This window comes from Gallinula chloropus (genome assembly GCF_964237585.1).
Source record: "Gallinula chloropus genome assembly, chromosome: 3".
NCBI lineage: Eukaryota > Metazoa > Chordata > Aves > Gruiformes > Rallidae > Gallinula > Gallinula chloropus.
The window spans coordinates 11331175-11345597 of record NC_140087.1 but is presented as its reverse complement, the minus strand read 5'-3'; the positions used below and the strand labels follow the sequence as shown (position 1 = coordinate 11345597).

The 14423-nt window shown below is 38.2% G+C and overlaps 1 protein-coding gene across 1 annotated transcript in view; it reads left to right on the top strand.

Moving 5' to 3' along the window:
* Positions 1-962: 962 nt before the first annotated feature.
* Positions 963-14423, top strand: part of ARMC2 (armadillo repeat containing 2) — a gene marked incomplete at its 5' end in the record, with an annotated part of 60217 nt that continues 46756 nt past the window's right edge. The window contains 5 exons of the mRNA XM_084261466.1: positions 963-1180; positions 2718-2790; positions 4939-5107; positions 6326-6521; positions 10260-10310. Coding sequence (XP_084117592.1) covers positions 963-1180; positions 2718-2790; positions 4939-5107; positions 6326-6521; positions 10260-10310 — 707 coding nt within the window. The remainder of the gene's footprint in view (positions 1181-2717; positions 2791-4938; positions 5108-6325; positions 6522-10259; positions 10311-14423) is intronic.

Below are 14423 nucleotides of genomic sequence, written 5' to 3'. Positions count from 1 at the left end.
TACTGTCGGTTCATTGTCATAAACTGCGTGAGAGAATAGAAGTTACCAGATGGTCTGAGTCAGAGTGCTGAAACACATCTTTCTTTTAGGTAAGTTTGAGAAGCAGAAAGGGAGTTTTGGATGGTTTAAGGCTCATGACGAGTTTGTTGTAAAATGACAAGGATGGTCTCTACAGAGAACTGCACCAGGATAGTGATTGATTTTGGTGAAATCAAGAGATTAAGAAGCAAGTCTTTCCTTGCCCACTGTACTTGCCAGAAGATGCACCAGGACAGAAAACTGATTGAAAGTTTGGCTTGCTAATTTCGCTGATTGAAAGCTTGTGTTGGTAATTTATCTTCTATTATTGTGATCTTTGTTTGCACATGCTTGGGGGTGGGTTGGGGTAGAGGGGAAAAAATAGATTGCTTTTTCTTCCTTGTCTCTGCTTATCAATTACTGATAACTGCGCTTCAGTTACTGGTAATAATACCTCTTTGAATTATTAGAAAGTTGCCCTTGGTAAGGTTGGTAACTTGTGTTAGGTATTTCCTAAGTTCATTGGAAAGAATATGCTCTTTACAGAATACTGTTGAATTCTTGTTTTGACCATGATGTTTTCTAAGTGGTCAAGTATTAAGTAACAGATTTTCTGTGGTATTGAAGAGTACCACATTTAGCCCAGAAAGCAGTGTGGTACTGAGTGTGGTGTATTTTAGCTCCTTCTAACAAAGCTAAAGGTCTTCCATCTCACATGCTTTCTGCTCTTATTATTCTGAGAAATAGAGAAATGCATTATTAAGGTGCTTTATTTTCCACTGTGTCAGCACTATCTAGGATTTTGTATTGATATCCATTTTAACTACATTTGTGGTAGCATAACCACTGATGAATTAATAGTTTGTAATTGAAAACTAGCATTATATTCTGTACCTGCCATGTATATTGTACAGTGTTCTTCATATGTACTACTTTGCAGAGGGATGCACACTTCAAAGAATAAAAATATGGAAAGGGCAGAACCGTTCTACAGGCTCTCAATGCCAAACCAGAAAACCAGTTCGGAGATTATAAGTGAAGCCAGAAGTCTTCTACGAACAGTAAGAACTCGGAGACCATTCACACCTACAGAGGATCAAAGGAAATTATTTGGATCTGGATCCTCACGAGATCCTCAAAACAGACCCCCTTCAGTTTTCAGGTACTGTGGCTTTAAGATTTTTTTCAAATATCCTTTAGCAGCCAGAGATTTGATTCTGTAATTATGTTTCTAGTGATTCCTCCCCCCAGCCCCCGTGTTAATCTGTATTCCTAATCGCATCCTTTGCCTTATTCTAATGATCCTTACAGTTGGTGTTTGTCATGGTTTAACCCCAGCTGGCAACTAAGCCCCACACAGCCACTTGCACACTCACTCATCTGCTGGTGGGATGCGGGAGATAATTGGCAGGGTAAAAGTGAGAAAACTCGTGGGTTGGGATGCAAACAGGATCAATAGGTAAAGCAAAAGCCTTACACACAAGCAAACAAAACCACAGAATTCATCCCCCACTTCCCATGGGCAGGCAGGTGTTCAGCCATCCCCAGGACAGCAGGGCTTCATCAGGCATGATGGTGACTTGGGAAGAGAAACACCATCACACCCCAAATCCCCCTGTTCCTCCTTCCTTCCCCAGCTTTATATGCTAAGCATGATGTGATACGATATGGATTATCCCTGTGGTCAGCTGGGGTGAGCTGTGCTGGCTGTGTCCCCTCCCAACTCCCTGTGCACCCCCAGCCTCCTCACTAGTGGGGTGGGGTGAGGAGCAGCAAAGGCCTTGGCTCTGTGTGCGCACCGCTCAGCAGTGACTAAAACACCCGTCCCAACACAGCCCCATTCCAAATGCTATGCAGAACATTGACTCTATCCCAGCCAAAACCAGCAGTGTTAATCTGCATGTCCAGGAAGTTCTTGTGGATTAGAGCTACCAGAAGCAGTCATTACACTAGTTTTGTGTCTGGAGACTAGTATAGGAAAATAGTCTGTAACTCACTTTTTTCTTAAGACAATGCATGCTTTTACTTGAGATAGTCTTCAGCTTTTGCCTAGAAACTGTGAAAACGTGCTTGTTTCCATGTAAACGGTATGCTAGATCTTTTTTCAGAGCTTTCTCAGATCTTTTTAAACATAAAATGGTAGGTCTTGAACTTTGAAATGGCTAATTTTTAAATAAAAATTGTACTTCAGAGTTATTTCTGTGTGGAGTTTTGTAACTTATTCTAATTCACAGAGCTTGATAATGACTTGGCTGCTTGATGGTGACCAGGTAATGAGGTCCTTCTGGCTGACATCCATTCTTGTTCTGTGTCATGCCTGCACGAACCTGCATTTTCTGCCCTGCAGTGTTCTGCAGCTTGTGTCAGATGGCTTAAGTACTAACCAGGATTGGGTTTGTGCATGAATTTAGCTTTCTATTAGAGGACTGTTATAGATATGTATCAAATAAACTGTATCATGGCGGCTGTGCAGTCAATCTTGTCATTCTTCTCCCTTGATGCTGCTGGATTTCCAGATACCCAAGTCAGTAGTATTCATGGAAGAAGAGTGATAGTGTAGAAGTGCGTTGTCACTCTTCCTTTCTTCCTCCTCTTCCCTATATTCATTGTCAAAGGGAAAAAGCATGCAATTAAAACCCAAAACAACAGAAAACATTTGGTCTGCTTTATTTGTATTATGTTTAATTTCTTTTTGCTAGTCTTCATGCATCCAGTTTTGATTTGCCTGAATCAAGACCAGTGTCCTGTGTTCGTCTTAGCCCACTGGATCATGTGAGTACTCTGGGAATAAATCATGCCATACTGACATAAAAATATGTATATCAGTAGTGTTAGGAAAAAAATACAGTTCAGATAGGTTGGGGAGAAATGGAAGCCTGTTGTGATGTTAGTCTGAAACTTAAGGTCAGTTTTCTCCACACACACCCCCAAACCCTAATTTAAACTATTAAAAAATATTGCTCTGTCATGTCATAATTCTAAGTGACATTAACAAGAATCAGAAGACAGATAATTGAGTCAGCTTTCTTGTGTGAGATTACTAAAATAGAAAAAGGTCATAAACATTAACGTGAGCCAGCAACATGCCCTTCCCACTAAGAAGGGAGCTAATGGTATGCTGAGCTGCATTGTTGCCAGCAGGTTGTGGGAAGTGATCCTTCCCCTTAGCACTGGTAAGGGCACACTTGAAGTACTGTGTTCAGTTCTGGGCTCTGCAGTACAAAAGAGACGTGGAGCTACTGGAGAGAGTCCAGTGAAGGGCCACAAAGATGATGAAGAGACTGAAGCAAGGCTGAGAGAGCTGGGACCATTCAGCCTGGAGGAAAGAAGGCTCAGGGGAATCTCAGGCGTGTATGTAAATATCTGGAGGGGAAAATGCAAAGAAGAGGGTGCCAGGGACTTCTCAGTGATGACCGGAGTGAAACACATGAGTTTCCCTCTGAACTTCAGGAAACATTTTTTCCACTGTGAGGGTGACAAAGCCCTGACACAGGTTGCCCAGAGATGTTCAAAAGTTTCGTGGGCAACTGGCTCTGGATGGCCTTAGTTGAGCAGGGAGGTTGTGCAAGATGACCTCCAGAGGTGTCTTCCAACCTCAACTATTTGGTGGTTCTGTAATCAGTAACTTAAAAGTAAGGTTGATTGTGCTTTCTATTTAACTTACACATTTATAAAATGTAATTATTGTAGTTTATTTAAAAAACAAATAGAGCTATTTGGAAGAGTCCCTTTTCCCCTCTGAAGATTTTTAATTGTTTTCCATTTATAAGTGTATCTGCTCTTTAAGTTTTTTTATATTTAAACTTTAAATACAAGATCAGTCATGATAATGTGTTTAGTAGCTGAGAGAACAGAGCATGCTAAAGCAGTTAAGTATACTTGCTTGCTATATTTCTTCAAGAGAGTAATCTGTAGGAAATTAGGGGGAAAATTCCAAGAAATGTTTTATTTCAGTAATTTTAATAAGGTAATGGGTTTAAATGAATTAAAAATATATCTGGCCATACTTATATTTAGATTAAATGTATCTTCAGGATTTAAATACTAGCATTAAATTTTTATTTATCATGGAGGGGGTGGAACACAGAAGGCTACTGTTCAAACCAATTAAAAATTGCCTTTTCTGCTTTACCATTGAAGCTAAATTAGTGCACTAAATGTAGAGCTTATATTCATCAGGGTGGTTGTGGGGAGTGGGTCTGAACTTTTGGCTATCTTCAACTAGTACTGGGGAGAGCTCTGAAGGATTGGACTGGAGACTTTATAATGGATCCTTTATGGTAAGGAAATGGGTAGAGAATAGAAAGTGGTAGGTTTATGTAGTGCCCCAACAAGTGTTCTGTACCAGAGATTCAGGGGTTGGTCACATCCTCTAAGGTGCAAGATGCTGACATAAAGAAAACTAGAACTTGCATGCTTCTGGATCTGCATGGTTTGTCTCAGCTCATAGGAAGTGTGTTCATATTGTATGTACCATTTCAAGTATTTTGGAAATACTACTTCAGTGCTCAAAAAGAAATCATAAAGATGTTCCTCTAGAATTGTTAGTGCAAGTCTTTGACACAGAAGTTTTTTAAGTTTACTGCAGATGGTGTTACATGAGTATTTATGAATGAAATAAATCTGTTTCACTTGCTCTACTTGGGCTAGTTTTTGTTTTCTGCACCCCTGAAGATTTGCTTTCAAATGGCTTTCTGTGGTGATAATGGTATAGATATCTGGCTTGTTCAGTGGAATGGCACCATTACATTCTGAATGTAGTAATTTCTTAATGAGAAAACCTATATAACTATTCTGAATTTAACCCTTTTTAGAACTTATTTGGTGGGTTTACTGGGTAGGGTTTTAAATTATGTTTCCTTATATTAACATGAAATTACCTGTGCTTTTATTAAAACATCATCTTTATCTCTGTCACAGAAACCAAGGCTAGTCATTTCTGCAGAAGATGAAGATGCTTCCATTTTCCTTCCAAAGCCTCCTGCCAATGCTGCAGAGGTTAGGAAGGTCAGCAGTGCTCGGGCACACTTATTTAGAAGAACTTGTCAGCAAAATTTCACTTCTGCTAAAATGGTTCCTCCTGCTCAGAGTAAGAATGCTTAGATACATATTATTTCCTAGAAAAAGAACTGCATGATGGGTTTTAATATTGTTCATTACATGAGCTGTTATGTTATATTAAAGGACCTGGATGTTCTTTCAGAGTGAATTTAAAAAATATTTAATTGGCTTTAAGGCAGTTTTGAAAATGTGATTTCCAAAAATGATACTGGCTTTTGCTTCGGAAAGTGAGTTGAAAGCTACTCAGGTGCCTCTTTTCCTATAGGTTTCTAAGTAACAGAATTTTTGCCACAAGGTTTCTTTAGTGGGTAAAATTAACATTAAATGCTGAAATGTTTAAAGGGATAATCAGATGGCATTGTCTAAGGAGATTCCATGATGGATTTTTGAGTATAAAAGGAGGAATAAAAAGGGAATATGTCTTGACAGGCTTCCAACTGCATCCTATTTGTTGTTAAGAGTTTCATTAGTGGAGACTTAATAAAGGTCGCCAAACGTGGGGTTTAAAAGTAATTTTCTTGCAGATGGGAAATGAGTTGACATCTTGGTTTTCTGTACATTGGCTGATAATAAAATGTGCTGGAAGTCTGTCTTTAATGAAGACTCATTTGTAATAGTGACAATTCTTACATTGCCTGGCATAGTTACTTTACATGATGAACTGAACATCTCACTTTTACCTTATTGCAAAATAAGTCTTATACAAAAAGTATGAAGCTATACTCCATTATTACATATGTATTCTGTAAATGTATATTTACATCATGTACTCCTGTATGTAGTTTAATCCATAAGAAGTTGATGTTACTAATTGGAGAAGTTGAGAATCTAATGTAGTTTGTTTCTTCTCCCCCTTGGGCATCATGCAAATGTTTACATAATGTGGTTTTTGTGCACATATCACGTGTACAAGAGTAACAGCTATGTTTTGCTTGAGTTCCATCATAAGATTTAGATCCTAAAATGCAATAACTTTTTTCACAAGGTAAAATCCACCTATCTGTAAAAAGGAAATAAAAAAGATTGAAGTGTTAGAACTCAAAACCTAAAGGCTTTAAGAAATTACATTCATGAGAAGATTTTGACTTCTTTGTTCTAAATAGTCTTAGACTTTCTCATCTTTTAAACTGACACAAACAAATTCTGGTAGTGTAACATGACAAACAGTAATTCATTTTGAGCTCTGATGCATGGATTTATTGTGTAAGAACACTTCTAGAAAATGTAACTTTTTTGGCTATTTCAGATGAAGAGAAACTGGATTCTGGAGTACCTGCTATGGTGAATAATCTTTGTGGAAGTAATAATAACTGCTTAGCAGAGCAAAGGTCATATACTGATGAAACTAGACAATTAATTTGTGATAAGGTTATCAACAGATCTGAGAGAGAAGACTTCCTAAAAGAGAAAGCAGGAAAATCTTCATTTCAGCTGGGAGAAGGGTCAGTATTGTGCAAGTTATGGTAACGTCTACGTTCTACACAACCCTCTTCTTTGATACTCAGTTATGCAAGTATCAAAATGTTTGAATTAATGGAATTTGAAGGTAGCACTATTTATGCATTAAACCTGTTTAGATTATTAGGAAAAAATAGTTACATTTCTGTTCTGAGGAAATTTCTACACTCAAAAGACTAATTTGTCCAAAATGTATTGATATGAAGTTTTTTTATATGAAATAACATTAATTTTTTTTATCATGAATATTTCAAAACTAAATCTTCTAATACTGCATGTGGGATACTCATTTGAATTCAGTGTGTTTGATTTTTATGTTTCAAGCCTGTTGCTTTAAGGTGCTACGTATTCCTTCCCTCAGCTCCACAGATGAGGAGAGAGACATGTTTTTGGTTTGTGGTACTGGGGAAATAGGTGCTCATACACAAAACAACCACCAGACTTAAACTCATTGGCAGTAGGAGCAGATTTTTTTTTGTGGGTTAGAAATATTTTTAGTTCATTTTTTTCAATCATCAAGCAGGTGTAAGAGATAAATGAGTTATTTGTATGCACTTTTTATTGAACCTAGATTATTACATCCATTCTGTAATTTACAATTAAATCTTCTTTTTTTAAAAATTTCTTTTGATTCACATCTAAATTCTTGCACAGGGAGGAATAGCCTGTGGGAATATCTATGGTGGAGTGTTCAGTAGGTGTATTGGTTGCTGCATTAGTAGTTGGACAAGGAACCATTGTGTGCTAATAACATTGACAGATTTGACAATCTCTAAAACAAAGAATGAATAACAGTTTATTTTCAAAACACATCCTATAAACACTTGGTCACTATTAAATATAAATGTTTGCTGGTACATGTCATCTTTTTCCTATGCTTAGGAAAAAATATTTCCCTGGATATTCTTAAGCACCTTTGATATTAAGGAGTATATTCTTAATTTTATAAAATTAAATGCCTTTCATTTGCTAATTTGATGATAATACTGAATAGTTTAGAGAATGTTGTCCACTGAGGCTGTCGCAGCAAATGATACATAGCAGAGCTATTATGACTCTTTGAAGCCAGGATTTAAAAACAAACAAACAAACAAGCTCTAAACCTCCCCACAACCAAACAAACAGATTTTGAAAGACTAGAGACTTGTGGGACCAAGAAAAGGTTCATGAGAATGAAGGGAGAGAAAATACACCCAGCAACGAAAAATGTGGTTGAAAAAAACATCAAGGAGACTGCTTCAATAGAAAATCATTTTCTCCCATTAAAATCAGTGATCCAAAAGACTTTGTAGTTAGACTGTATGCATTGTCATACTACACAAGTTACTGTAACTTGACTTTTATTCAGTAAATGTATGGTATCAAGTACTTTAGTGTTACTGTTGAAATAGGTAGTTGATGTTATCCAGGTGTCTCTAATAAGAAAGGGTCAGATGGTGCTTTACTGTTTGAAAAGAATTACCTTCCTTCAGAGTTATAATTTTTAAACTTGCAGGTATGAGTAAACAGTTCACTCATTAAGCATCCTTGCTATCTGTTCAAAATATGCTTCTCCTTTATAAGCTTGAGAGCTCTGCAAATTTTTCATTTTGGGTTTTTGTTACTGGTGCTTCTTGTAATCACCCATTCATATGGTGTTGTGGACCATAATCGTTGAGTTTCCTGGCAGCCTGAATAACAGAATGTCATGATTTACCTTGATTATCTTTGATAATTTTTGAGAGTGAGTGGCTTGATGAGAAGATTTTTACCAGTGCTGCTTTATACCCTTGCATCAGGGATCACTAACAATGTTTAGGTCCTTGTATGGCTTTGAGTATGAGGCATACCTGCAGTGCTGCAATATGCACAAAAATAATACAAAAAGCATTCTGTTTAGTAAAGCACAAAGACCCCTCATCTATATCAGCCCAGGCAGTTCATGCCATTGTGTAGTGGAACAGCTGCAGGTAATCTCAGCTCATTGCTAAGGCTTATGACAATGAATGTGTTGGTTCAGTATTCCTATACCTTACTACATGAATCAGGCAGACCTTGATATATGTTTTATCCTTTTCTGAGTTCAGAGATGTCATTCTTCATCTGACAAGGCAGTTGAAAGGTATCACAAACCTGTCTTTCAATATAGTTTGGTGAGTTTAGTCTTGATAGGAGTTGTATATAAAAGGTTCCAGTACCATAGAGGGGTCATCGCAGCAAAAGAGTTTTGGCATTCTTTCTCAACAGAACACATTTACAGGTATAAGATGTTTGCTATGATTAGATTACATTTGCTTCTATGCCATAGATACTTGAGGCATCTTATATGAAATTAAAAGCTATTTTCTATTTAAAGTGCATTGTATTCTGGCTGAAGGCTTAAAGGGATGAGAGAACTTTTATTACTTGGAGCCCTGTCATTCTCCATATGAACCAGTTGTCAGCCTCAATTCCATATCTCAGTAATTTAAAATCCTTGCAGAAATTAGGTGAGAGGGTTCTAGAAATAGTACGCTTTGTACAGGAGAAAGTGCATGAGACTCCTTACTCCCCTTTCCCCACGGTTCCTATTTGTGTACCAAAATAACTTTTCTAATAAAGCTGTTTTTCTGTTAATGATGAAACTGTAGAGCATGCTAAAATAGCATGGCAGATTCCTGCCATTAATGCTATTACAGTTATTTCAAAAGGAGCAAAAGGGAGGTATTTTATTCCAGAAAGAGACTTGCTCACTTTCCATCTCTGGTTCCTTTGTTGTCTCAAGGACTAATGAAAAGAATGAACAGTGCTAATGAAATCACTGCTGCTTTATAAAGATACTGGAAGTATAAAGATAGTGGGGGAAAGAGAAAAGGCCCTTCTGATGGGAAGAATCATAGAATGGCATGGGTTGGAAGGGATCCCAAGGATCATAGAGCTCCAGCCCCCCTGCCGCAGGTAGGGACACCAACCTCCAGGCCTGGATTTACACAAGGTTGCCCAGGGCCCCATCCAACCTGGCCTTGAATACTTCCATGGATGGGGCATCCACTACTTCTCTGAGCAGCCCATTCCAGCACCTCACCACTCTCTCTGTAAAAAAACTTCCCCCTAATATCTAATCTAAACCTGCCCTCCTTTAGCTTTAATCCATTCCCCCTTTTCCTGCCATTATCTACCCTTTTAAAAAGTTGATTCCCCTCCTGTTTGTATGTTCCCTTCAGGTACTGGAAGGCTGCAATGAGGTCCCCCTGCAGCCTTCTCTTCTCCAGGCTGAACAAGCTCAGCTCCCTCAGCCTCTCTTTGTAGGGCAGGTGCTCCAACCCTCTAATCATCTTCATGGCCTCCTCTGAACCCTCTCCAACAGTTCCACATCCTACTTGTATTGGGGCCCCAGACCTGGACACAGGACTCCAGCTGGGGCCTCACGAGGGCAGAGTAGAGAGGGACAATCACCTCCCTGTCCCTGCTGGCCACCCCTCTTCTGATGGAGCCCAGGATACCATTGGCCTTGTGAGCGGCATTTTTGTTTGCAATTCTGTTTTTTCAAATAACTGTCTAGTTATAATAGAATAGGTACATTAATTGAAGCAGAATGAATTTATTGACATGTTGCCTCAGGAAAACAAGGAGCAATTTCTGACAATCGTAAGGAAGCTTAGTTTGGTTTACATCTTCATCCAGCCATTGTGCCTTGCCATCTATTGTGATTGCTATAGAAATGAAACTTCTAAAATGTTTTCTGCATTCATATATTTCAACAGATGTGTCAACACTGATGGCAGATTTGCTGATGAAGAGCAACAGTTTCCCTGGTGAGAAAAGATGAATTTTTCTTTCTCCTCCTCCAATTTTTCAGTATTCTGAAAGCTTAGGTGTCATTCCAGTGCTCCTTAGAAACACAGGTGCCTTCAGTGTGGAAAAGCTTGGTGGCAAACAGTTGATTCCCAAGAGACCTGCTCTATTTAATAAGGGTTTTCTATAAATAGCTATAAAAGGATTAGAAGGCGCTGTAAAGAAGATATACTATGCCCTGTTTTCTATCAGCATTGCCATCCTTATTAAATGTCTGTATAACATAATCTTTGGTAGGTATTAATCAACTACTTCCATAAGACTACTTTCTTGTTGTTTTGGAATGCTTGAAAAGAAAATGATAGAATCAGGAGACAAGTGAATACTGGAAATCACTTCTGTCTGATTGCTTAAACTGGCTTCACATCTGTGCCCAAAATGTTCATTCCTTTTCTCCTCAAAGTAAAGGATTCCTACAGAGGGGAGACAGACTTCTGTGCTGAAGGGAATGCATATTCTCTTGTGCTCTGGGTGAATTTTTGAAATCAATGACATGGTGTGGATATTAGTCTGTTGTATGTTTTAGCTGATACTGCTGCAGATTCTCTGGGTTGCTTTCAGGATTTGTCTTGTTATTTATATTCACACTTGTGGGGTTCACATGAAGACATGGAAACAGGAAATTATTTTATTCCTAGCTAGTCTTTTGGTATTTCTGCCTCAGTTCCACTAGCTATCAAAAAGACTAAGTTAGGAAAGAAACAATCTAGCAGTGGGAAAGTTTTCACCGGTGGAGCTTTCTTCAGTGTTTCCAAAGGAAGTAGGATATCTGCCCTTCCAAGAAAGTGTCTGGTTTTGCATAGGGTTAGGGAGTATGAGAGAAAACTGGTAATGAAGAATTCTTTCTCTTTAAAACTTTGTATAGACAAAGTACATGTAGAAAAGAACAACAGATAGCTTTTATCTCTGTCCTCACTTGTGAAAGAGTGTGGAGTTTAGGGTTGTTTTTTCTGCCTATGCCAAAGCCAGTAGTTTCAGAGTAACGTCATTGGTCTCCAAATCTGGTAGAGTCAGGTCTTGAGAGCCCTTATGATCAATGGAATGATAATTCTAGAATTGGAAAGTATGCTGGTAAAGAAGAAATGCCAATTCAGTCTAGGGAGTACTGTAATAACAGTGGATTTAGATTAAACTTTTGTTTAGAATAGGAATGCTTATGCAAAATTCAGGATAGGAAAATGAAGATGCTGTGGTTTTCAGACTCAATGTATTTAGGCTAGTATTTTAAGTGGTTTTTTATGGTTAGAATTAGGCTGTCAGTTGTCTGCTTTCTTAAAGATACCCTATACAAATAGATATTGTTGATATTTTCTGTATTAGGCAGCAGATGCAATGACTGTAAAGAATAAAAAGGATAAGGATATAAGTTTTTCATCAACCTCTATTATTCTTTTAAGCCATACTGTTTAACATGTGCATGACGTTCTTCATCAGCAACCTGTATAAATAAAATACTGTCGTTATTTTTTTTTTATTGCTGGATCTGTCATAGGTAATGGACTATGCCTGTGATTGTGTTTATAGAGGAATTGGTTTTTGCTCATCTTTAGGATGACTCAGAGTGTAGTTGGCCTATTTGTCAACATGCTTTTGCAAAATATGTTGCCTTTCTACTATTTATCCTTTCTTGTATCAGTGGTATCACTTACAGTTTTTTATAGTTTTCATTCCTATTGTTTTTGTCTCGGGGTGTTACTTATGATTTAATCCTCTACAATTTTTGATATAATTGCAGGACATCTATTTTATCAGTTTTACAATTATTTTCATGGTTTGAAAAGCTTTGTAGCTGAGAAACAGGACTGACTAGAGGTTTCTGTAATTGGTTTAGTAGTTTAATTTATATATCTTCAAGCAGTATGCAAGTAATTTACTATGTCTCCATTATGTTTTCTGAAAGGAAAATAGTCTTCAAAAACTGAGCTGCTATATTAATTCTTTTTTCTTTGAGGCATACCTATTACTTATTTTGACGTTGTTTGTATCTATCTTATTTGTCCCTGAGATGACATCATGGAAAGAAAAGTTCAGTGGTAGTAGAGGAAAATAGGGACACATTTCCTTAAGTGGCTCATTGCAGGTCAATTCTTCTTCATCTAAAAAAGATAGACTGCCTTTCAAGTGCTAAGTTACGTGTTGGGAAGAAATCAATTACTTGTTTTAAAACAAAACAAACCCTGCAATAACTTATTACCTAGTATTCAACCAATGGAAGACAATACAGGAATCTAATTCTGATATCTTTTTGGCAACATAAGAGGTCTGGATAGTATAATTATATACAAATCAATGGATTAATGAAAAATGCACATCTTAGTTGGCATATGGAAAAATTAATTTCTGTGAGAGTGAATGATAAAGCAAAATACTATGTTTCTCATTTTGCAAAAAAGCTCAAAACAATTCCTATTAGTTGCTTTGTCAAAGTTACCAGGATGTTTTTACACTTGCTTCAAAGTTTTACAGTGCAATGTCTTGCTATTGAAATCAGTAACTATAGTTTAGATTTAGAATTCTTGTTTCCTGATGGCTGAACACTTGCAATGGAAAAAATCATTGTAGAAGAGGGCTAATATCCCAGAGCGGTGGTTCCTAAATATTGTGTAACTGAACATTGTCTGAAAGAATCAGTCATTCTTATTCCAGCTATGCATCTGGCTCCCCTTTGCCTTGGGGTTCTTGTACCACCTTGTCTCTTGCTGCTGACTCAGGGTCTGCTGCATCATCCTTCTTGCCCTGATTTCCAGGAGCACCATTAGTTCCTTTTAAATTTTCCCTGGAGCTGCCATCCTTCTTGAGATAAAGCTGCTGACCCAGTCTGTGCCCTTGGTCTGCAGCCATAGGCATCTTTGCACTGTGCTCCCCAGTGCTCCTCCCAAGAGACCCGACAGGCAGTTCATGGGACCACAGTTGTGAATAATTTAGAAAAATGTTAACTGTCAGTCAGCATATAAGCAGCCCATTGGCTGGTATGCCAGGGGGGTTCTGCAGTTTGTTCAGAGGGACTTTGACAAGCTGCAGAAATGAATTGACTGGAAAATCCTGCACCTGGTAACAACCTCAGGCACCAGTATATACCTGGTGCTGTCCAGCTGGGTAGAAAAAGACCTGGGGATCCTGGTGGATACCAGTTTCATAAATAGCTCAAATTGGAAAGGACATCAGAAGATCATCTGGCCCAATCTTTTGTGGACAAGGGATCCTAGATGAGATTTCTAGTACCCTGTTCACTTGCATCTTGAAAACCTTCACCACACCTGGAGTGCTGGGTCCAGTTCTGGGCTCCCCAGTGCATTTGAAATATGGAGCAGCTGGAAAGAGTCCAGCAACTAAGATGATGGAGTTCCTTACATGAGGAAGGGCTGGCAGAGCTGAGACTGGTTAGCTGAAGAAGAGAAGGCTCAGGAGGGAGTCTTACTTATACATATTGATATCTGAAGGGTGGGTGCATTGTGATACCTTCACTGGTTGTGTGATGAGCTCTTTGTTCTTCCCTATGGCAAGCACTCAAAAGAAGAAAAACTAGTTATTTACCTGTGACTCTTATTTTTAGACATGTTTTGGTTGTATATGCTTCCACAATGCATCCTTGCAGCTTTTCCCTTTGTAGTCCATATAGAATTTGGGAATCTTTGGTTGAAAGGAGAATACACAACTCATTAAATAGCCAAATGATCCTTATCAGTAGAAGGCATGCCATCCTGAATACTGCTAGCATCAGAAAGAAGCCCAGATTAGATGTAGATGTAGTCAGACCCTGAACATACATGTCAGTAACATCTCAAAGAACAGTCTTTTTAGATAATTCTGAAACAGATGTGTTATCTGTGGTTGGGGAGACGGAATGCTGATCTAGTCTGGAATAACTACCCATTAGTCCTTTTTGATACACCTGGCTTGCCTGAGGAGGCCTCCAGGATCTGCTTAGCATTGCTCTGAATCTGTTCCTCTCATCACCTAGTGAAACATAGTGATCTTTTGGGGTGTAGATGCATCATGTCTGTCTTTTCAATCCACACAATGTATATTTGTAAAATCAGATGTTCAGTGCTTGCATGTCTGCATCTTTTACT